The sequence below is a fragment of the Netta rufina genome, assembly GCF_964035555.1.
Source record: "Netta rufina genome assembly, chromosome: 1".
Classification (NCBI taxonomy): Eukaryota; Metazoa; Chordata; class Aves; order Anseriformes; family Anatidae; genus Netta; species Netta rufina.
Window position 1 is genome coordinate 2,827,536 of NC_140123.1, and position 21,842 is coordinate 2,849,377.

Here is a 21,842-nt window from a genome sequence, read left to right on the forward strand (position 1 = left end):
GACGACATGCAAAAAGCAAAGTGTATGGATCCATAGGATCCGATATGTAACCCAAATCCTCATTGCTGGAATACCACATTGACTGTGTGACCAGAGTGGTCAATACTCTGCAACACCTCATAACATTGTTGATCTTTGAGCAAAGAAGCAGAGAAATGGAGCAACTAAAATGTTGCTAAATGGCTAAAAAGGCATTTGTGAGGGTTTGCTATGTCTTTAATTTAAACATCAGGTAATTGCAAACAACATGGTGGTAAACCCAAGAAGCAGCAAACAAAATAACTAAGTGCTGCATGTAAATCCAGGCTGAACAGGTTGCCACAGTCAGTGGGCAAAGCATTCCTTGGGTTTATACCATTTAGGACTGTAGTTTACTAATTAATATGTAGTACTTTCCTGTACTCACAGCAGAGGATTCACATAGGAGACATTCCAGTGTAAAGCCTAGAAGCTTTATTCATCAGTCCTGGTTGTTTGAAGGGCACCTTCTCCCATAGGACTGTAAGAGTTATTCTCTTGTCTGGCTTCCCTGCATCGCCAAGGTACAGAAGGAAAGCACAAATCTTTACAGCTGGTATTGGAAGAAGAATGAAGAGGAACTTGCTGCTTTTCTAAAAGCGTGATCTGTAAAAGCAGTGGTTTAGGATGGGGAAAAAACAGGAGGCTAAGTGAGAAAATAGGTGATTTTGTTTGTTTAAAAAGTGACTCTAACCAGAATTTTCACAACTGGAAAGAAATGAGAGCACATTAAAGCACTAAAGATGAGGAGTACTAAATGCCTGCCTCTTCTGGGAAGTCTATAACATCTCATAAAGCCAAGCTGAAAGGAGTTAATAGCACTTACTAAAAGCCAGCACTAGAAATATGTAGTGTTTTCAACAAGCAGTGCAATTCCCAGCTACACAACTTAAGAGTTGACCACAAGACTTGTTCTGACAGGGCTGAACATGGTTGCTGTGGAGAGAGACACAACAGGACCTGGAGCAAGGGAGTTTTCTTGTAGATTTTGGTCATATCACTTCCTCTTGAAGTTGCATGTACATTTTTAAGGATACTGTTTGTTGGAGATTCAACTACTTTTTCATCTCCCTTCCTAGTTACCAGCCATATCCAAGAGATCCAAGAAATGTGTTTATATCTCTTTAGTTGTTAGCAGCTCATCTAGCAACCATCATGAAGTAAATACACCCTCTATATAAAAAAAACTACAAAAACTTATTGATTGCTCATCAATTTGCAATTTTATCATGGTTAGAATAAAAGAGTTCAGTAAAGATCAGAAGCAATTTGAATTAGAATTGAGAAGAGAATGCAACTTTGTGGACAAAAAGCATGAAGGACTGTTGGGCTGCGTTTGGGAAGGAGAAAGTAATTGAAGTAAAAGAAGTAACTGAAGAAAAGTGAAGTAAAATATAGTAAATGAAGAAAAGAATAGCACGTTCAAAATTTAATAGCAAAAATGGAATTCAGTGGAGTTCTTCTATTCTCCAAACCATAATTAAAATGGGAAGATGTATTAAAAAAAAAAAAATCAAATTTATTATCTACTGAAAACCACCTGGGGAATAAAACATAATACCAAGATAGCAAAACAAATACAGACCCAGCACTCTCCTCAGCTGTTGAATTTTCTACCTATACCAAGATTCTCAAAATCTGTGCATTTCGGTGCCTTGAACTGCGTCTGGCCAGCTTGAAGCTTTAAAGCTTCTTTTCACAGAGCAGGGTAATGCTAACCACATTCTAAAAATCACAGCCTCGAGTTGAGAAATCTAAAGCACAGGCATGCAAGAACTCACTTTTGAAAAGCATGACTTTAAAGGATAGCAGTGGAGGCCTAAAATCATGGGCCACATGGGCAGAAAAATTGCAGCTGACTCTGGAGAGACCTGTCCTCCTTGCAGCTCTTTGCATATCAGTGTTGGGAGGAAAGAAGCGTGGTACCTTAAGCATTCCTTGCAGAAGCAAATAGTGCAGGAAATGGCTGTGTCAGCATTCGTCTTGCCCTTGAAGAGCTTCGCAGGAGCAATGATGTGCTCCCAGCTGGGCCGTTACATCCAGGTTCTTTTTTGTCTGTCCTGCCTGAAAGGTGCAAAGACTCAGGATCAGAGCTGCGAATCTGCTCCATTATTCCCTTTGTTACAAGGAGAATGTGAAATACTCTGGAAAGTGCAGGAATACCTGAAGTTAAATTATACATGTTACAAGTACTTTCCAAATCCAACTTTTATAGTACTGTAGAAGGGCACTTTTACGTACACTAAAAACCACACTGAAACCACGGGTTTCTCAATAAACACATCTACAGCGATGATACACTTGTGGGATTAAAGTTTATACCAACAGCTAAATGGGGAGAGCTCTGCTCACCTGCCAAGGAGCAATTCCTTCAAGCTTATTGCCGTCTCTGCTGACATTGAACAGAGCACCCTGCCTTAGGCATGACATTTGGAAGGTGTAGCTCTGCATGGCGTACCTGAAAACGTAGTCATTGCTCACTTCATCTCTTCCAGCAGAGCAGAAACTATGTGATAATTAACGTTTAGGCTCATGTGTTTTGCTAATTGTTGTCTGCTCGGCTCTTAGGGTACAGGGTTCAGGAGGAGCTGTGCAGTGTGGACAAAGCCTTGCAGGAATGAGGTGTGAGCACTTCAATGTGGGCTTGCTTCTTCTTAATCATAGCTGCTCAACAACGTTGACATCTGCAAGACAAATGAGTAACTTCTTTACATCTGGCTTTGTATATTTTAGATACATATATATAGAGAGAGACAAAAATGAACCCAAAAATGACTTAGAAGTGCTTATTCATTAGGCAAAGTTCTCCAGGGTGCAAAGACTCTTTTCTCAGTGAGGTTCCTGGCACTCGTGGCTTTCTGTTACTTTTTTATTATTAAAAAAAAAAAAAAGGAATTAAAACCATATTTTGCTCATTTCAATAAGTACCTTTATGATGTCCAGGCAACTCCAACAATGATATCATCTGTCTCTTTCCTCAGGAGAGGAATTCAGGCCAGACCGTGATATTCCTGCTTATTTCTGGAGCACAGAGCCTTACACCGAAGCGAAGGCAGCAAGCCTCAATCCTTGGAGGGGAAATGCATGTCACAGCACCGTCCGCTTAATACCGTGCCTCCTAGAGATCCCTCCCTCTTCTGGAGAGCTGTTCAACGCTATAAATTAAGAGCTAAGGCCTGAATCCTGTTAAGCTGATCTGTGCGGGCAGATACCCAAGGCTGTTCTTCAGCGGGACGTGCTTACCAGTAAGGATCAGCCCATATGGATCCCATTTCTCCGTGAATATTCCTTTCAGGATATGTACAACATGTGGCATAATTGGGCTGCGGTCCTTGAAGTGGCCTCCAAGTTAATAAAACAGATGATTCACCTTCAACTTGTTAAGTCCCCCAGCTTAGGTCAAGTGTGCCTTCGGCTGGCTGCCTGCACGATGGTGGATCCACGGGGATGGAGTAAGGGTTTAAGTTCTCCAGGTTTAACTGCTCCAGCACCGTCAGCCTCCTCATGGCCGCTTGCCTTCAATGTGCTTTGTGTGAGGGAGCTTTCCAAAGCTCTCCAGCCCAGTTCTGGGCTGCCTGATGCCACTGTGGGCTGGTGGATGGGGATGGAGAAGGCCAGGACCTCATCTGGCCTTGTGTAGTGCTCCAAGCCTGCGTGGCATATACCCCCTAACCCATACCCTTGATCAGCTCTCCCACATACCAACCCCTCTCCTGCTTTCTCCACAACCCAAAACCAATTCTCCCTCCTCCCCAATAGCTCATAAACATCTTTCCTCATCACCAGCAGTCCACCTCCCTTCACACTAGAAGGTAAGGGACGGCAAAGCCAGTTTCCCAAGCAGCTTCTCTTTCCTGAAGGCACTGCCTGTTTAGCTGTGGTCCCTTCCTCCTGCCCTTTCCCCTCTAGACATGCCCATGCACACTGGGCATCCTGGATCAGGCTGAATTTTGCCCACGCCTGTTGTTGTTCCTGGTATATGGCTCTTGCTTAGGGGAAAGAAAGCAGAAAAAGCCACCAAGAACCTTGAAGACACAGATTAAAGCTTCCAACATCAACGTTGCAGGTAGTTTTGCCAACCCCATCTCCAAACCTTGGTAAAGATGCTATAAAAAGAAAGTAACAAGGATGCCTGCAAGAACATTTGCCCGATGGGATGCAAGAAAGAGGATCCTGCAGACGCGTTTTCCCCATTTCCCTCCTCATTACGTGCTCCCACCCATCGTTACGTTAATCACAGCCTCGGCTGCTGTCTGAGAGGCTCCAGACTGGGAATTTGACCAAATAACCACCAAATGAGGGCTTGAGCCAACTCATCCCTGATCCCTCCTACCCCTGGATGTCCCTAAGGACGTCTCTCAGGCCCACCCACTTTGGCCAAGAGCTCTTCCTTAATCCCCCTTGGGTGTTGTTACAGACCTTAGGCAGGCAGCCTGCTGCTTCGGGGTCTGGTGAGCGCTGCCGTCAGCCTCCGAGCAGCCAGAGCTGGGCTTTTTCCACCAGGTTTTAACTGTGGGAGAAAAGACAGGGGTCGGTTCTGCCTGGAGCCTCGAGACACACTCTGTCCTGTTCCCCAAACCAGCCCTTCCCAAAGAGAGACAGAAGAAACGAACCTTCAGACCACTGACCTGAAGAGGTTTTTGATAGGAACCAGCTCCTGGATGCATCCTGCAAGCATCTGACGCTGGATTTGAGGGATACAGAATAAAAATTGAGGTGAGTCAATTACACAAGGAGCATTTTCTATCAGGTGTGCCTCCACCAGGTGATGAGGGGAAGAGACCACTGGGGGGGTGACCTTGTATTGGTGCCTCCCATCTTTATTTCTCAGAAATAAATGCCTCCTTGGAGATGTTGGAAAGCCACCCAGACAATCCTGGACAACCTGCTGTAGGCAGGATGGATCAGATGGACCCAGAGGTGCCTTCCCATCCCAACCATTCTGTGATAATGATCATCTGGGAAATCTTTACACACAAATAAAAATGTTTCCTTGTTCCTCCAGCCTCCTTCCAACATCCTTATCAGTCTGAGCACGGTACTAAGGGAGATGTGTCAGTGCAGCCAGTTGTATGCCAAGAAGTAGGCAGTCTCCATCTCACAGATTTTGGGAAAAAAATCAGGAAAAGATAAGAGTAAGTAGGACTCTGAGACATGTCCTTAAAGGGCAACATGTGCCTGACAAGGATGAAATTCATCTGAAGGCAAAGTGCAATCCACAGTCATGACAGAAAGCACCCAAAGTAGCTGTTAGGGAGAAAGACAATGATATAAATTCTCACTGGATAGAAGAATCCTGTTGCTCCACCAGGATCCAGCCATGAAGCTTGAAATTCCTCGGTGCTGGAAATCAGAGGGGACAAAAAAAACAAGCTGCTGGTGTTACATTCTTCACCCTCAAATGCCACATCCCATCGATGGCAGATGCTGAGGTCTCCTAGCAGCCAGAATCTACCTGCCAGAGAATCACACTGCGGTTCTGGGGCCGTGGCAGGGGTCTCATCTCACCGAGCTGCCCTTCTGGGTGTTCTGCCAGGAGAATTTAAGTCCTTTCAGTTAAGTCCTTTCCCAGATCCGGAGATATTTGCTGGCTGAAGCAGCAGTGATAGAAGCTGGGTTTTTAGTAAAAAACAACCTTTGCCATCCCTGCAAATTTTTGTGTGGCTCAGGGAGCACATGGCCGTGAAGGCAGCTCTGAGACCATCCCGCAGTCCGTATCCCAAACACCACGAATTGGATGGGAACCTTTTGCAGAACAGTTGCCTCCACAACACAAGAGCATCGACATTTACTGTCAGATCATTTGGGCATTCACACTGCCAGCTTACTCAATGACTCGTTTAACTTTGGGACACTACAAAAAGAGAGGAATAGGGTGCTATCACCCAATAAATCCTACTAGCACCTTCCTACAAGGGCACTTCCAGAGGTCACCATGTTATCAGCTAAAACAGAAGACGCACAAGCTTGCTACATGAAAATAAATAATAGAAGAAACGGACAACTAGGGCAATAAAGCAGCAAACAATTACTGTGCTGTGGAACAAGCCCATAGACTTCCCTTTGATTAACACAACCTTATTGTGCACAACAAGGGCAGCTTACAATGAACACACACGTATTTTATAACTGCTGTAGGTGTCTCCAGTAATTTCCAGCTCTATTATTTGTGCTGATGCCTCACTGCATATGTACATGCACAACAGCGGGGAGAATGCTATTCTGTAAGGTTTTTTTTTTCTTAGGGAAGCTAGGGAGCATTAGAGGTCTGGCTATTATTGAATGCTAAGCCTACTTTGGGATAACACCTATTGTTATGCTAGGTTAGGAACCGTTTCCTGAAAGCGATCCAGCAAGGAGATTTATTTTCATCTTTTCAGGGTAATTTGGATGTTTCTGGCAACGCTGAGATTTGCAGGGTTTCACAGAAACAGGGTGCAGGGGGAACAGGATAGCTGCATCCAGAATCATTAAGCGGTTCTGGTCCTCTGCTTCCTCCCAGCAAAACCTTGGCAGCCAGACAAGAAGTTACAGGGTTTCTACAGCCAGCGATAGAAAAAGCACCGCAGGAGACAAAGCTACATGCGACTTTTCAAAGCCATAGTACAGGAATTTTGTGCATGGGAAAAGGAAAGAATGTATAGTCTTAAGACAAGCGTTGCTTTCACAAAACACCATCAGCTGAGGAAAATCCACTTTCACTAAAACCTACCAGTCTCTGAGGAAGGATACTTAAAATAATTTAAAGCAGACACACTGCCTCATCACATGGAATATTCCAAAAAGCAAGGTCAAAGCAAAGTAAGTACCTCGGGTGCATCTTGGAAATACACACTGCCCTGTATTGGTAGGATATTAAGAGGACAATTCCATCTGTCTCAAGAATCTGTTACAAAATGGAACCAAAAATTACTTTCAGTGATTATTTGTCCCATTTGCAGATACTTTTCTATCAATCTCTGGCCTCTTCTAGCATCAATGTTGTCTTTCAAATCATTACTGGATTCTCCTTGGGTCATAACCTTTATTTGCACCCTCAGCAATAAGGTGGGAGCCACTGCATTTTTTGGTAAACGGTTTTCTTCCATGCAAGTCTCCTAAATTAGGGGGGTACCTACCACTGCAATCCGCTAGTCCTGTGCATCATGCAAAGCCATCACTATTCAGACTTCCTGCTACAGGTTAACTGATGCACTGAAATGCCTAAAAAAAAAAAGGAAAAAGAGAAAAAAAAAAGAGGCATTCTACAGCAAAGGGACAATTCAAACAGCCTAAGTAAGGAGCTTTTGATTGATTATAGCAGCCTAAGGATCTCTGTGAAAGGCAGTGCAATGATCAAGCACAGCAAGCAATCGAGGCGCTCGGAGCCAGCTAATTAGCAAAGCTAGCCACAATTCGGTTCCTGAAGATTCTGGTAGCTAAAGGGGCATTTTACAGCATTTCTCTTCAATTTGTCTCAGTGCATCAGTCAAAAGATCCCATTTACATAGAGTCTTCAGCTCCTTTGGCCGAGTAGATGGCACTGGGTATCAATTTTCCTTCTCTGACTACACCTAAATCTGGACTCATACAACCTAACCGTGCCAGCTGCACTGCAGTATTCGTTCTCTCTGCATCATCAGCGATGAAAAGTAGACAAACTGGAACAAACACGATCAGAACAAACCAGAGAGCACCCTTAGAGAGGGCTGATGAGGCTCACATCTCGTATCTCAGAGGCCACCACCATCTCACATTGCTGTGTTCATTCAGCAGAGGAACTCAAACACTCCCAGGGTGGAAAAGGTTTGTTTGTTTTTTTTTTTTTTTTTTTCCATTATTTTAATTAAAATTGCAATTGAGATGTTTTTTAAAATAAAATTAAAAAAAAAAACACAAATTTGTCTGAATTCTAATATTAAATTTTCTTTTTAATAGAAGTCAAAGATTTTGTCTATTTTCATATAGCCAAAGGAAAAGAACAAGCTATTAGTTAGGACACTATTTACTGGTTGAGGCAACAATTGCATTAGCAGGAAAGCATGGTAGTTAGAAAGCAAACACAAATAGCAGGGGAAGAAAAGATAAACGCTTTAAAAGAGTAATTTTTAACTACTCCCATGTAAATAAAAGCTCCTGAAAGCATTAAGACGCACACAGCCACTTTAATATCTAAGTTTGTTGTAACTCAAGTGTTTTGTTTTCTTTTCTTCAAATTTATTCTTATTGTTTGACTGTGCTAATACCCTGAGAGTTGTATTTTATCCAAGTCTCTACAAGCAGTTTTCTGTTGCTGGAGTTTTTCTCCACTGTAACAGGAAAGCAAGTACATAAAAGGACAACTAAGTGATAAAATTGGCATGCATCAGGATAGCTGCAAAACTGCTAACTTCTCAGCCATTTGAAACGTAAGCCATTTCCACCTGTCAGTGTTTCAGCTGGACAGTTTCCACAATTAAAAGCTCTGTATTTAGAACCATCTCAAAATAGTTTAAAAAAAAACCTTCAGCAGAACCAACAGACTATAAGCACTATTACACATTTTTTTCTCGTGTCTTAAGACAATGCCACTCACTAGGATTGTGAAAACAACAATAAAAACTAAAAGGTACCTTACAAAAGCGTAGGCATTCTTAAAGAGGCACTACTTTACTAATAAATTCAATACTACATAAAAAGCAATTCACATTTTATTTAAATTGCATTAAACTGTACAAAAATGTTTTATTCTTGCCAAAAATATCAGCAGTATTTTCAATCTTACTTCTAGACAAACAGCAAACTTTTATTTTATTCTTTCCAGGGTGAGTTTACAAGTAAACAAATAATAAGATGCACATTTTTTTGCGTTGAACAAACAGACTTCAATGTGTTTTTTTTTGGAATAATCTTGATTTTTAGTGTCTTTAAGGAATTTCATTACTCCTGCCATGCCTGTTAAAAGCCTAAAGAAAAAGGTTGTGTGTCTCACACAAAGGAATGTAAACAGTCAAGAGATTAAAGAGGTTGACTCTTCCAGTGAAACCTTAAACGTACCTCTGTACCACCAACATTCGCTTTACGCAAAGACCAGTCCACAGCACGAGGCTTGTGCGGTTGCTGGATTCACTCTCCAAAATGCCAATTGAATGCACATCAGTTAAAGACAAGTTTACGAAAAAAAATCTCTAAGTAACAGAAGTGAAATGGATTATACCCTTAACATTTTCATTTTTTTTTCTTACCCTAATTCATGAGCAAATATGTAACAGCCCCATCAGATCTACATCACCACAACGTTCTTTTGCCAAGATGCAACAAAGTAAGTACCTAGTTAAGTCGATCAGATGCAGAAAGCACTTCTGCTAAGAGCATGGGCTTATTTTCAGGCTTGTTTGTTCACATCACATATTTAATGCAGACTAACAAAACGTGATTTGGGTCATGGACCACACCTTCTTAAATCTGAGACCTAAAATGGAAATACATTTGCAGTAATTTATTTATTTGTGTGTTTATTTATTGGGATTTCAAAGTCATTTTTTCCTTCAGCCTTGAAACCCAGCGAGCAAAAAGCTGTTTCACCAGGCTGGCTAGAGCTTAAAAAATTAAGCATCTTTTGTTACTTCGGAGTTGTTTGAGGGAATAAAGTCTTCTTGAAATTCAACTTTATCTGGATAGAGTTTAATGTAGGTGTCCACCATTAAATCTAGGTCGTGTTTTATATCAAAGTTTATGTTTAACAAAGCTAGGTTGCTGGACCTTTGCTCTGTCAAGGTGTTTTTCAGGTACGCCTTTAAGCGCTTCCGTCCTACTTCGTATTTCTCGTTTTCCACCTTCATCACTGGAAGTATGGACAAGACTTTAAGCAACGCGTAAACGTTAGGGAAAAACTTTATGTCAGGCAGGTGAAGTGCTTCATAAATAGTAGATGGAAGTTCAATATCTTTCCCTCGGTGCTTCCACTTGATTCTCCAACAATGAAGCTCAGCAGAGAGAGTGTCCGGATTAGGCAAGTCATTTTTGTACATGTCAGCGTGATGCTCCTCAGACGTATTGAATTTGAGCTGACCCATGACTGAGGGCACTAATGATAAACATTTAAGAGCTTTTAAATGTTGTTCTGAGAATATATCTTTTAATTCTTGAATTATATGTTCCAACGTGGGGATACTAAGGACCTCCTTGTAGTAATTCTCTGATGTTATCTCAGAGTCCAAGTTACCCTGTTGTGCTCTGCGAAATTTTCCAGGGAGTTTAATTTGTACATCCAGTTTTGTAGCCAAATTTGTTGCTTCCTCAAACCAAAACTCATGGTAAACGTCGACATTCTCCACCACTTCGTTCAGAGAATGCAACACCGCCGTTAGGCTGCTAGCTGCAAAGAACACATCTGACGTTTGCCCCTGGAGATTTCTTCCAAATGCTCTCGTAAAAGACAGAGCATGTTTCAGAATTACAATAGTCACAATGAAGTCAAAATCCGTTATTGCGCTTGAAAGTACAAATGCTCGACCGGCAATGAAGTTGTTCCACCTGACAGATGTGTCACTGTTTACCGCATCCAAACACAGCACCAAGGCTTGTATGAGGTCCACTAACACCTCAAAAGTATCGTGCCTGCCTGTCCAGTGAGAACGGCAGATCTCCTTCAGCTCATTGCTCTTCTCCTTATTGTTCTGAAAAAGAACAGAAATTGTATTGTCCAGTTCTTCCAACAACTGCGGGGACTGCCGAAAAAGACAGCAAACTTCCTCGATTGTTCCCAGTGCCGTGGAAACTCCAACAACAGGAACGGATTTTGCCAACCAGACGTTTAAGGCACAAGAGGAACACAGCGTATAAACGGCTTGCGGATACTTCTCCAAGAGTCTTGTAGCCACAACTTTCATTTTAGAAGCAAACCCGCTGGAGACAATGTAGGCTTGACCTCGACAGTACTCCATGTTTAGTCCCCACTTTTCAGTAATAGTTGTATGGAACTTAACAGCTAAAATGTCAGGATCAGCCTCATAAGGTAAAAACCCAATGAATTCTTCTCGTAGATTGTGAGAATCATCAACAAATCTCACCAAGACTGGCAAGTGTTCCTCTCCTGCTATGTCTACCACTTCATCAGTAACAATAGAAAAGAAGTGCGAGTCTCTTACTTCCCTCAGTGTCTCTTCTCTGATACAGCTCTCACAGATCTCAAGCATTTGTTTCTGCTGAGTTTTTGAACAATACTCCAGATTGACCGCAGTCATCTCAAACCGTTTCCTCAGAACTTCATCTCCAGAATTTATTCTGCATTCCAGCAGAGCCTGAAAGTTATCTGAGGCAAAAATACCTTCTGGAAGCTCATCAGCATTATGGCCATCCAGGGGAATATTTTGTTTCCCCATTAGGATCAAAATTTCAAACAAAGATTTAAGGTAGTCTTTGTTTTCTCTTTCTTCCAGTGTTAAAGGAGTGGCTTCTTCTTCTTGCTCTTCCCCGCCTTCCTCTGAGACAGTGTTCTGTGCATTGCTTTCATTCAGTTCTTGGGTTGCCTGTTCCCGTTCAAAAGCTTCATCAACTACAAAACGTAAAATACCGTGTTAAGATAACATGACTAAAACATAATATTTGCTTTTCCCTACTATCCCCATTACCATTAAGTTACTGGAGTTGAGACAATGTTTCCACTTGAAAAGTGAATGAGTTGGAATGAGTTTAGACTGGCTACTTGAATCAAGCAGCAACTCAATTATCCTCCTGCTATACATAAACTTAAAGTTACATTTTTTACGTTACCTTATTAGCCTTAAATTTTTCAACATAAAGTTTTTCAAACAATTATTTTGCCCACTTACTCTTTTGCTGCTTCAGTGTTCTTATTTCATCTTCACTCTTAAAAAAAATAAAATAAAATTGATGTCAATGTCTACCACATGACCTTAAGATACTAAAACACATCAAAGATACGAATATTGTGGATGAAACCATATTGAGATTTTTAATAGTTAAAAAGTGCTAGAAGGTCTAAGAGAAGGAGGTTCTTTAGGTAGTTTATTGCTGTCACAACATAACTACTAACAACAAAGGAATACTTTCTTGCTACTACTAAGGTTCCCATACTTGTATTAGGAGTTTGTTGAATCTGAATTATGAGCAAATTCATTTCATTAAGGAATTCTGTTTCAGTAGGAACACGCACTATGCCAACAGAAAGAACTGTCTTAATCTTTTCCTAAGATTCAGTTAAACAACAGACTTATTAAACTCATGAAGAAATATTTAAAAATCATATTTCTCTGACATACAAGCTGAGTTTAGGAGTTGAATTCCTCATAATTTTCAATATACTTAAATCCAGAGATCCATAGACATTTTGTGTAAATGACACAAAAGAGCCATTGACAAGTCACAATTACACGAGAAACTGCTTGATCTTGGTTTTACACATGATCATCTTTTGAAAACAGTAAGCTAAAACATGCACGTCTGAATTACTGCAGACTTCAGAGGAGTATCAGGCAAACTGAAGATCAGAGTCATCATATAGCAAGAATTTCAGGGTAGCATGCCTAAGTTGTATTCAGTTAGCGCTGCATTAACAAGTAAAAGGAAGTTACACGCTTGCTTTCGAAGACAGGATCAGTTCTCATCTTCCAAATTATTTTATTAATTTTTTCTGAGTAGGTAAGAGTTCTACCAGCGCAATACTTGGGTATTTAACTTACTACCAGCAAAATTACACCAGAATAGCAGCACAGAAACTGCAAACACCCAAGTGCTACGTATTATTAGACATTATATAGTTTCATATAAGCTTCCTTGCCTTCACTTTTATAACATAAAACAAAAAACCTTACATAAAAAAACTTACCAGCTCTTTTATCCTTTTTCTGTGTCTGCTGTGGGGATTGTTCAGGTGACTTGTAAGATCAAATATAGTTGGCACGGCATTATCCCGTAAAACTGTTCTGTACGGACTCTGTGAAGAGACATCTAGATTAGCAATGCCTTTAGGAAATGAGCATGGCCTCTGAAATTCTGTGTTTTTCAGGCAGCATGGACAAAAAAATCCATGGCCTCTGTGTAATTTCATGTTTTTTGTGATGTGCGTACAAAGAGCCTATAAAATTTGGTGGGTACACAGAATTTTTTTCCGGTTTATTATTTTCACTTTCTGATGCATCAGAACAAATAGGAAGCTGTGCTATGCAATTCGCATTTCAGGGATTTCATGGGAACACTGAAAATTAGAAGAGATTTAAAAAAAAAAATTAAGACAAAGCACTACTACTTTTTCTTCCCCTTTATATTCACATCACAGATTCCCAGTACCATAATTCCACTTTACTTGAATATTAAGATTTTCTAAAAAATAAATATTCTGGACATACAGACACCTATGCCTCAGAAAGCAAACTGTTTATTACTAGTGCTTTGTTTATCATCACTTGTTTCACAGTTCTAGAAACAATCACACAAACATTTTTGCAATGAAAACGTTCATCTGCTTCTTTACATCAAATTATGCATATCCACAAAAAACTCCAGTGAATGACCATACTGAAGGAAAACACATCTGTCAAATGAGTAGGAGGAAGGCTTCCATGTGGTCATGTAAATGTTTCTAGCAGTCAGAAGTGTTTTAAATAACATGTATTTGAATATGCTGTGAACTTGTGTCATCTAAACTGGACCATTTCCATCAAGCACAGACCTTTGACTGATCGTGTTTCTACATGTCATTAGACTGAAGTGGATTTCAAACAGAGTTTCACAAAGCTTCATTTCACATTCAGAATTTCTTCCAATATTCATCTGTTGGTATGTTTCTGGGAAGCTGCCTAATCAGAGACCCTGTCACGTGTAATACCAACAGGGGCTCCAAGTTTGACCTACGTATTTTAATTACCCCACAGAACCGACTTTATGTCTTTCAGCCTAGAAATCAAGACTTGGTACAAAGCCACAAATCCATCGGTTCCTACTGCTAAGCAAGTTATTAAAATCAGCATCAGTTTAACAAGAAGAATTGAAAGCTATTATTTCATTAACAGGAAACAGTAACATGATTTAACTGGATAGAATACAGCAGGAACCAGAAGCCTGACAAACATACGATGTGTGTAAACCTCATGGTCACAGCCGAGTGCAATTTAACTGAATTACACCACATACTCACTTCAGTAACAGCACATTAGTGATTTTAATTAATTAGGGGTATGCAAGCTTACATTCTTACACGGAATACATTATATAATGTTGTAACGTCTAGTGACAGTAAACAAAATAAGCATGGTTTTGCAAGAGGAAAGAACTGCAATGAAGGCCACAAACAGATTAAATCAGCTGAAGCAGTTTCTCTTCCCAAACTGCTCATTTCCACCTCATCCTTTGTGTCAGTACAAACATCTGTGAGCCTGCGCGGTGCCCTGGACCATGACAAGGATGTCAATTAAGACAAGGAGATTCATTTTCCCAGGGACCACGTACCCAAGGGACCAAAGATTAAAATGCAGCATACTGATTAAAAACCTTAATTACATTTTGCAAGGTGCAATAAACAAATGCTTGGTTTTACTCACACTTCTGCATATCATAGAAGTCTCAAAATGTTTAGCGCACAGTCTGTAGTGCTTGTTGAGTTGATCTGGAGTTTTATCTTCCAAATCTGCCCTTCGACAGTTCTCCACCCATCTTTGACATCTGCAAGTAAGCAAAAAGAAAAAATTAGTTTTCAGTTTAAATAAAATCCCTTTCAATTTCAAAACTTACTCACAACTGGAGTGCAGCAATCCCTGCCCTCCACGCAGGGCTGAGGAAAGCTCTGTGCACCTTCTCCTGGAAAGTACCATGACATCTTTTTTAAAATCTGCTTTTCTCCTTTTGTTCACCATTTAACAGCAAAGTCATGAATCTTCTCCCTCTTGCCTTTGTCTCATACATACAACATGGCAATGCAATTGCTCACGAAGCCCAACCATCTAATTCTGAACAAGAATTATATTCAAAAAAAAAAGCTTGTAGACTAGAAACAGCCATGGATACAGCCATGGCTTTTCAAACCACTATGAAAATAGTTATATTATCTGCCTACCTTTAAAAAAAATGATTTTTTTCCTTATCTATTCTGATCACCTGGGAATTTAGAGTTGAATTTCAGAAGGTGAAATAATAAAAATTCAAAAGCAACCATTCCACAGACAGCGAAGCCTGAAGTAAGTTTTCATTAGATTTTTATGACATTTATTTCTGCTTTAGATTAGTTCTCCGAGATAACAACACAAAGCTAAAGAAACATTTTACCAAGTAATAGCGCTCCTTTTAGGTATGCAAGATAATTTTTCCTCTGGTGAGTAAACGACTTTCAGTAATTGATGCAAGTGTATTAGCCAGCTTGTATTGCCCCCAAGGGGGTCTGCACAGTTACCTCTGAGCAACACCACGCACAGACTGATTCTGTACAGCTACTCCAGTACAACTCATCTATTTTATCTGTGCAGTAAATATACACATATAAATTAACGAGATTCCAGCAGCCATTAATATCTCAGTATTTAAAAGATAAACCCAATCACTTCCGTCCTGCAAAAATCATTCCCTGAAGCATTATTGTCATGTACATGCACCTTGTGGCATCACAGATCGACCACAACAGCACATGAGGAAATACAGCTGAAAACACAGATGATTAAAACCTTCACATGAATGTAGCTGATGATTTGATCATTGTTCTAACTACGTAATGAGGTTGCAGAAGCTCCCGGTCCTTCTAGGCTAAATCTCCCCCCAGTCAAACACAAGAAGGCCAGGGACAGCTACATGGTAAAGAATCATGATGCTATCACTATAACACTACAGTAGAAGCAAGGAATTTTCATTATATTCTTACTGTACTTCACTACACATCTCTCAGCTAAATACTTTTCAGCTTTTCAACTCAGATTTCTTAGCTAAGAAATTGCTAAAAGCTATGAGAAAGTAAATCTAGTATTCTTTTTCACTACAAACATGAAGTTGTTGCTCACAGGAGCAAGGAAGGAGAACAATAATGAGTGGTTTTTCAGTAATTTAGGGATGACAGTCGTTTCTCCAGGTGTTTTGGTGGGCGACCTAAATGAAGAAACCCATAGCTCTGCGTGGATTCCCCACCACATCTACTTTAACTGAGTACCTAAAGGACAACTGTGCAAATAAAAAAGGAGTCTTGGATCCCGCTCCCTGCACTGTCTGTGCATTGTAACTTTAGCTCATGCAAAACGTAAAAATAACACTGGCAACAAGTTCCATAAAACAGGGATAACTTCTACCCGATTGTTATTGTAGATCTACACATAATATCCTGAATTATGGCTTAAAAGAAAAATATCTTCTCTTGCTCAGCCTTTTGGCAGCACGGACCTTGCACTCTTGCATTCTTCGTTTCACCAAGCAGCATAAACACAGACCTCTCACATGGGACACCTTTAATGTGCAGATTATACTGAATCTGGCTTTAGTACTTTGAGCAGTTGCTCCAGTTACGAGCCAGTTAATTAAAAGTAATCACATCAGGCTGCCACACAGGCTGATGAACCTTCCTATTGCGGTGAGGGCTTCAGTCCAGAGCAAGAGCTTGACCTTGGCAGATTTTTTACCTGCCTCTCTCCAAGGACTCAAGGAAGCTGTGGAAGACCACCATAGAGCAAAGTCAAAGCTCCTCATGTTACTACTCCTCTGAATCACCTCCTGGCAAACCCACGGCAACAAACTGGTGGCAGCAATAATGTGTCTGCAGCACACGTCCCAGAACTGCCCCATAGTTGTTGTGGACAAAGTCAGCCTGAATCCCTTTACCTCTGATGTTGCCATCCAGAAAACAAGTTAAGAAGATGGTAGCAGCAGCTAGGCACCAGATCAAGAAAGATACCAAGAGCTCCTCAGAATGGTCTCACGAAATGAGTTTTACAAAGATAAAATCAACCTCCAAATACACCTCTCCCTTCCTGACTTCTCTCCCAGTTATATTAGAGCAGCTGCTGCCTTCTGGGCTGGTCAACTCTGAGCACAGAGTCCCAAAGAAGCTTTGGCACGGACAGCCTGAGTTTGTGGATCCTGATCAGGCACAGGCACCAGGCTCCTCACCCTGCTGGAGCAAAAGATCAGTAAATGGAGCTCCAGATGTCTAGGAAACTTTACTGGCAACAGCTGGAGTGCTGATGTTTTCTCAGGTAGCCACAGGATAAAAGGGAGATGGTGGAGGTTAAATGACTGGACCCAAGCTCTTGGATACAAACTCCATCTGAGACTGCAATTGGCACCTCAGTCCATCTACGAGTTTGGCTCCTCAACAAGTTCTCTCCAAAGAATGAGCAGAAGAACAACAAAAAAAGAGGTCAGATGCCTGAAAACACACAGCGTAGCTGTGCTGCTTGGATAACACCATGCAATTAGAAAGATTTTAGAATAAAATTAGGTACAAAACTTTCTTTGCTGTTTAAGCGTTCAACTAACTCACGCTGTACACTGTGGTGTGAGTGCTTCAGTTGCAAAGTATTTGGCAAAAATTAAAATGCGGTCCAACGCAGTATTTTGCACTAATGCTTAGATGCCATTCATCAAGTTTTAAGGAGGTTTCCTTCGATGACAAACACAGATCCTACTGTCTGCCTGGGCTGCATGAAATGATAAAATACCCTTCCTTACTGGCATAACAGAGGCTGCCTACTTACTTACACTCATGTTTGATGTGAAAATGCTAGACACAACCCATTACATTCGATTGGTTCTTTTCCAAAGCCTAACCTGTGCACCTGCTCTTGCTTTTCTCAGATAGCAACAAGCAGTGAAGCCAGTCTTAAAGTTGTGCCAGGGGAGGCTCAGGTTGGCAATGAGGAGACATTTCTGCTCAGCAAGAGCGGTCAGGCCTTGAGACGGGTTGCCCAGGGAGGTGGGGGAGTCCCCGTCCCTGGGGGTGTTCAAGGAGAGGTTGGACGTGGTGCTTGGGGACAGGGCTTGGTGGGGACATTGGTGGTAGGGGGTGGTTGGAGCAGGTGATCTTGGAGGGCTTTTCCAACCTTAATGACTCTAAGATTAGAGCTCTTAGCACTGAATTGGAAAAAAGTAAAGGCAATTACTCAGTTATTGTAGAAAACCTGAAAGCAGTAAGGTTGTACAGACAATTCACCTAGAATTATGTATTTCTCAATGATTTTTTTTAATTAAAAGTTTCCAAGACTCACTCTAATTCTGTTAGCTGCCAAGAACAAACCACATTTTTGGCACGAACAACTTTGCTCCCCATTCCCATTTGACCTACGAGGGTAAGAGGTCTCTATGACAGCAAGCAGCACTGCAAGGCCGCAGCAGTAACATCGCCTGACATCTACAGTTACTTGCAGAGCAGTGCTGCAGTTCATGTTATATTTATTAAATTGAATATACAATCATTTTGGACATTTTGCTACAGGTTTGGATATAAAAAGTAGAAGGTATTAGAGAAAAAAACATAGCTAGCATTGTAACTGCATGTTTTTAAGAGCACAACAGACAAAAAAATGTTAGAAAGAGCTCAGGTATAGGCTCTCCTTCCTCTGGAAAGAAACTGTCTAGATCATCCTTCAGGGTTGATTTTACCTATTTTCTGCTACTCCCTTAGAGGAATGTTAATCATTTTAGCCTGAACTACTTCACAGGGATTATGAAGTAGTCATGAAAAGAGAAAGCTCGCCTACCAGTGCCTTTGTAGACACGTAAGCCAGTACACCCTGCCTAAAACCACATCCTTGATCTACTTCTATGGATGTTTCAGTAATTTATGTTGTTTAACTTAACATAGATGATGCACATTTTTGGATATATTTCTGTCATATATTTCTGTGTATTTCTTTCAGATGTGTCAAGCACCTGGAGGAAACCAGCAGGTGTCACGTGTCCATCGCTGGAAGTTCAGCCTTAACTGCCTGCTGTTAGAACTGCCACTGCTCTAGGGATGACACCTTCGAAAAGTGCGAGGAGCGAGTGAAGTCAAGAGGTGGCAGCTAGACACGGTGAGCTTCTACATAGGAATTTCTACACCTAAACGCAGGATTTATTTCTTGCACCTGTCCCACTCCTCTCACCCACTGTCCCAGCCCACCTCACGTGGACTGTCCAAGGGGCTTCCACCACCTGACGCAGTGCTGGCCCTGTTCCTGCACCCCTTCGCACCCCCCCACACACGTGCGTCCCCCCAGACCCCATGTCCAGGCACCCCCTGACACCCTCAGCCCCCCCAAATCCCAGCTTCCCCCTACACCTCCCCACAGAGCCTCAGCTCCCCCCAGACAACCCCCCTCACACTCTCAGGTCCCACCCCCCAGCCTCAGCTCCCCCCAGACCTCCACACACACACCCTCAGCTCTCCCCCCAAAAAAATCTCAGCTCCCCCTACACCCCCCACACACACCCTCAGCTCCCCCCTCACACTCTCAACTCCTCCCAGGCCCCCCCTTCAACACCATCAGCCTCCCCCAAATCCCAGCTCCCCTACACTCCCCTCACAGAGGCTCAACTCCCCCCCAGATCCCCCTCTTACACCCTCAGCTCCCCCCAAAACCCCTCCTCATACTCTCAGCTCCCCCCAACAACCTCATCTCCCCCCAGACCCCCACACACACCCTCAGCTCCCCCAGACCCCCTCCTCATACCCTCAGCTGCCCCCCTACACACACAGAGCCTCAACTCTCCCCCAGACCCCCCACACACACCCTCAGCACCCCCCCAGGCTCCCTCCTCATACTCTCAGCTCCCCCCCGACACCCTCAGCTTCCCCCAGACCCCTCCTCAAACCCTCAGCTCCCTCCCCCTGCCTCAGTGTCCCCCACACCCCCCTCACATCCTCAGCTCCCCCCTGAGGCCCCCACCTCATACTCTCAGCTCCCCCCAACACCCTCATCTCCCCCAGACCTCCCCCCACAGCCTCAGCTCCCTCCACGTCCCCCTCCTCACACCCTTAGCTCCCCCCAACCCCCCCCCATACCCTCAGTTCGCCCCACACACACAGAGCCTCAACTCTCCCCCAGACCCCCCCTTCACACCCTCATCTCCCCCCAAAACCCCTCCTCATACTCTCAGCTCCACCCAACAACCTCATCTCCCCCCAGACCCCCACACACACCCTCAGCTCCCCCAGGCTCCCCCTCACATCCTCAGCTCCCCCTAGACCCCCCCAAAGACCCTCAGCTCCCTCTCCAGTCCCTCATCTCCCCCACACACCCCCTCACCCCCCCCCAAATCCCCTCTCCCCCATCTCCCCCCTCACCCCTTTATCTCCCCTCATCCCCTCACTGCGGGGGGGGGCACCCAACGGCCGTCCCGGCGCATGCGCAGCCGCCCTCCCCCTTCCCCCCCTCAGGCCGGGGGGTCCCGCAGCGCCCCGCCCCGGGCACCACACGGCGGGCGGCCTCCACCGGGAGCCCACAGCTCCTCACAACCCATTTTTTTTATTTATTCCCTTAACGCTCCTCCTTCCTCATTTTTCCCCCCTTTAGGATGACGCCGAGCTGCTAGCGAGGTGTGGGGGTAAAAAAAATAAGAAAATAAAGGAGGTGAAGCCGCCCCCCCCCCCCCCCCCTTCAAATCCCCATCCCCTCACCTGACGGGGTCGCGGGGGAAGCGGAAGAAGGCGAGGTCGGACTGCGTGCTCTTGCGGGTGCAGTTGGGGGCCGCGCAGAAGTTCGGCATGGCCACAAAAAAATTAAAAAATAATTAAAAAAATAAAATAAATAAAGCCCTCCCCCTCCCCCCACGCCGATAGAGGAGGAGGAGGAGGAGGGAAGCGGCCCCTTTAAATCCGAAAGAGGGGGGGGGGGACGGGGGGGCGGAGGAGGAAGAGGAGGAGGAGGAAGATGAAGAGGGGGGCGGTTGGGGGGGGGGGGGGAGCGGCTCCACAGTGCTGTGAGCGGCCGGGAGGATTCACCGCCGGGACGGGGCGCGCGCCGGGGCCGCCTCCTTCCCACAAGGCGCCGCGCGCCGGCGGGGGCGCTTCCCGCCGAGCCGCGCGCCTGCGCGGTAATGGGAAAAGGGGGGGGGGGTGTTGCGCGGGAAGATGCGCGGCGCATGCGCGGAGAGGGAGGGTGAAGGCAAAGTGGGGGTGGGGGGGTGAGGGCAAGGCCTAGGGGTGGTAATAAGGGGTTAAATCCCTAATTAATCCTTCCTTAATCAATAATTAAGGCTCTAGGCTGCTTGTAGACGCTCTGTAGGCTGAGGAAGAGCGAAGACTAACGTGGCAACCCCCTCCAATGGGTTAATTCCTCATGGCCAATAAATTCAGGCTCCTGAGGTTTTATCACCGAATCACAGAATTTCTAGGTTGGAAGAGACCTCAAGATCATCGAGTCCAACCTCTGACCTAACGCTAGCAGTCCCCACTAAACCATATCCCTAAGCTCTACATCTAAACGACTTTTGAAGACTTCCAGGGATGGTGACTCCACCACTTCCCTGGACAGCCTGTTCCAGTGCCTCACAACCCTTTCAGTGAAGAAGTTCTTCCTAACATCCAACCTAAAACTCCCCTGGCGCAACTTTAGCCCATTCCCCCTCGTCCTGTCACCAGGCACATGGGAGAACAGGCCAACCCCCACCTCGCTACAGCCTCCTTTGAGGTACCTATAGAGAGCGATAAGGTCGCCCCTGAGCCTCCTTTTCTCCAGGCTCATCACGCCCTGAAGTTTATATCACTAATGAAACTCATCCATTAAAGCCATAAAAATTACTCTTAATACCTTTTTTTAATAAAAATTAAGTATTGCTGGTGGTCAGTTAGCTAATCCTGGTCACTCTTGGTTCCCAGCTCCTTCCACTGGCTAGCACAGCTTGCTTTCCCTGGGAGGCAATTTAATTAATTAATTCCTCTATTCACTTAATTG

General features: G+C 43.5%; 1 protein-coding gene across 1 annotated transcript; it reads right to left on the minus strand.

Annotated features, from left to right (window-relative positions):
- Positions 1–8,712: 8,712 nt before the first annotated feature.
- Positions 8,713–20,743, minus strand: THAP12 (THAP domain containing 12). Its single transcript, XM_084305831.1, has 5 exons — positions 20,567–20,743; positions 14,538–14,658; positions 12,827–12,934; positions 11,811–11,847; positions 8,713–11,533 (listed from the first exon to the last, which is right to left on the minus strand). Exons 1-5 carry the CDS (start codon positions 20,653–20,655, stop codon positions 9,585–9,587), a joined length of 2,304 nt encoding a protein of 767 aa, XP_084161957.1. The 5' UTR covers positions 20,656–20,743; the 3' UTR covers positions 8,713–9,584.
- Between the last annotated feature and the right edge of the window lie 1,099 nt (positions 20,744–21,842).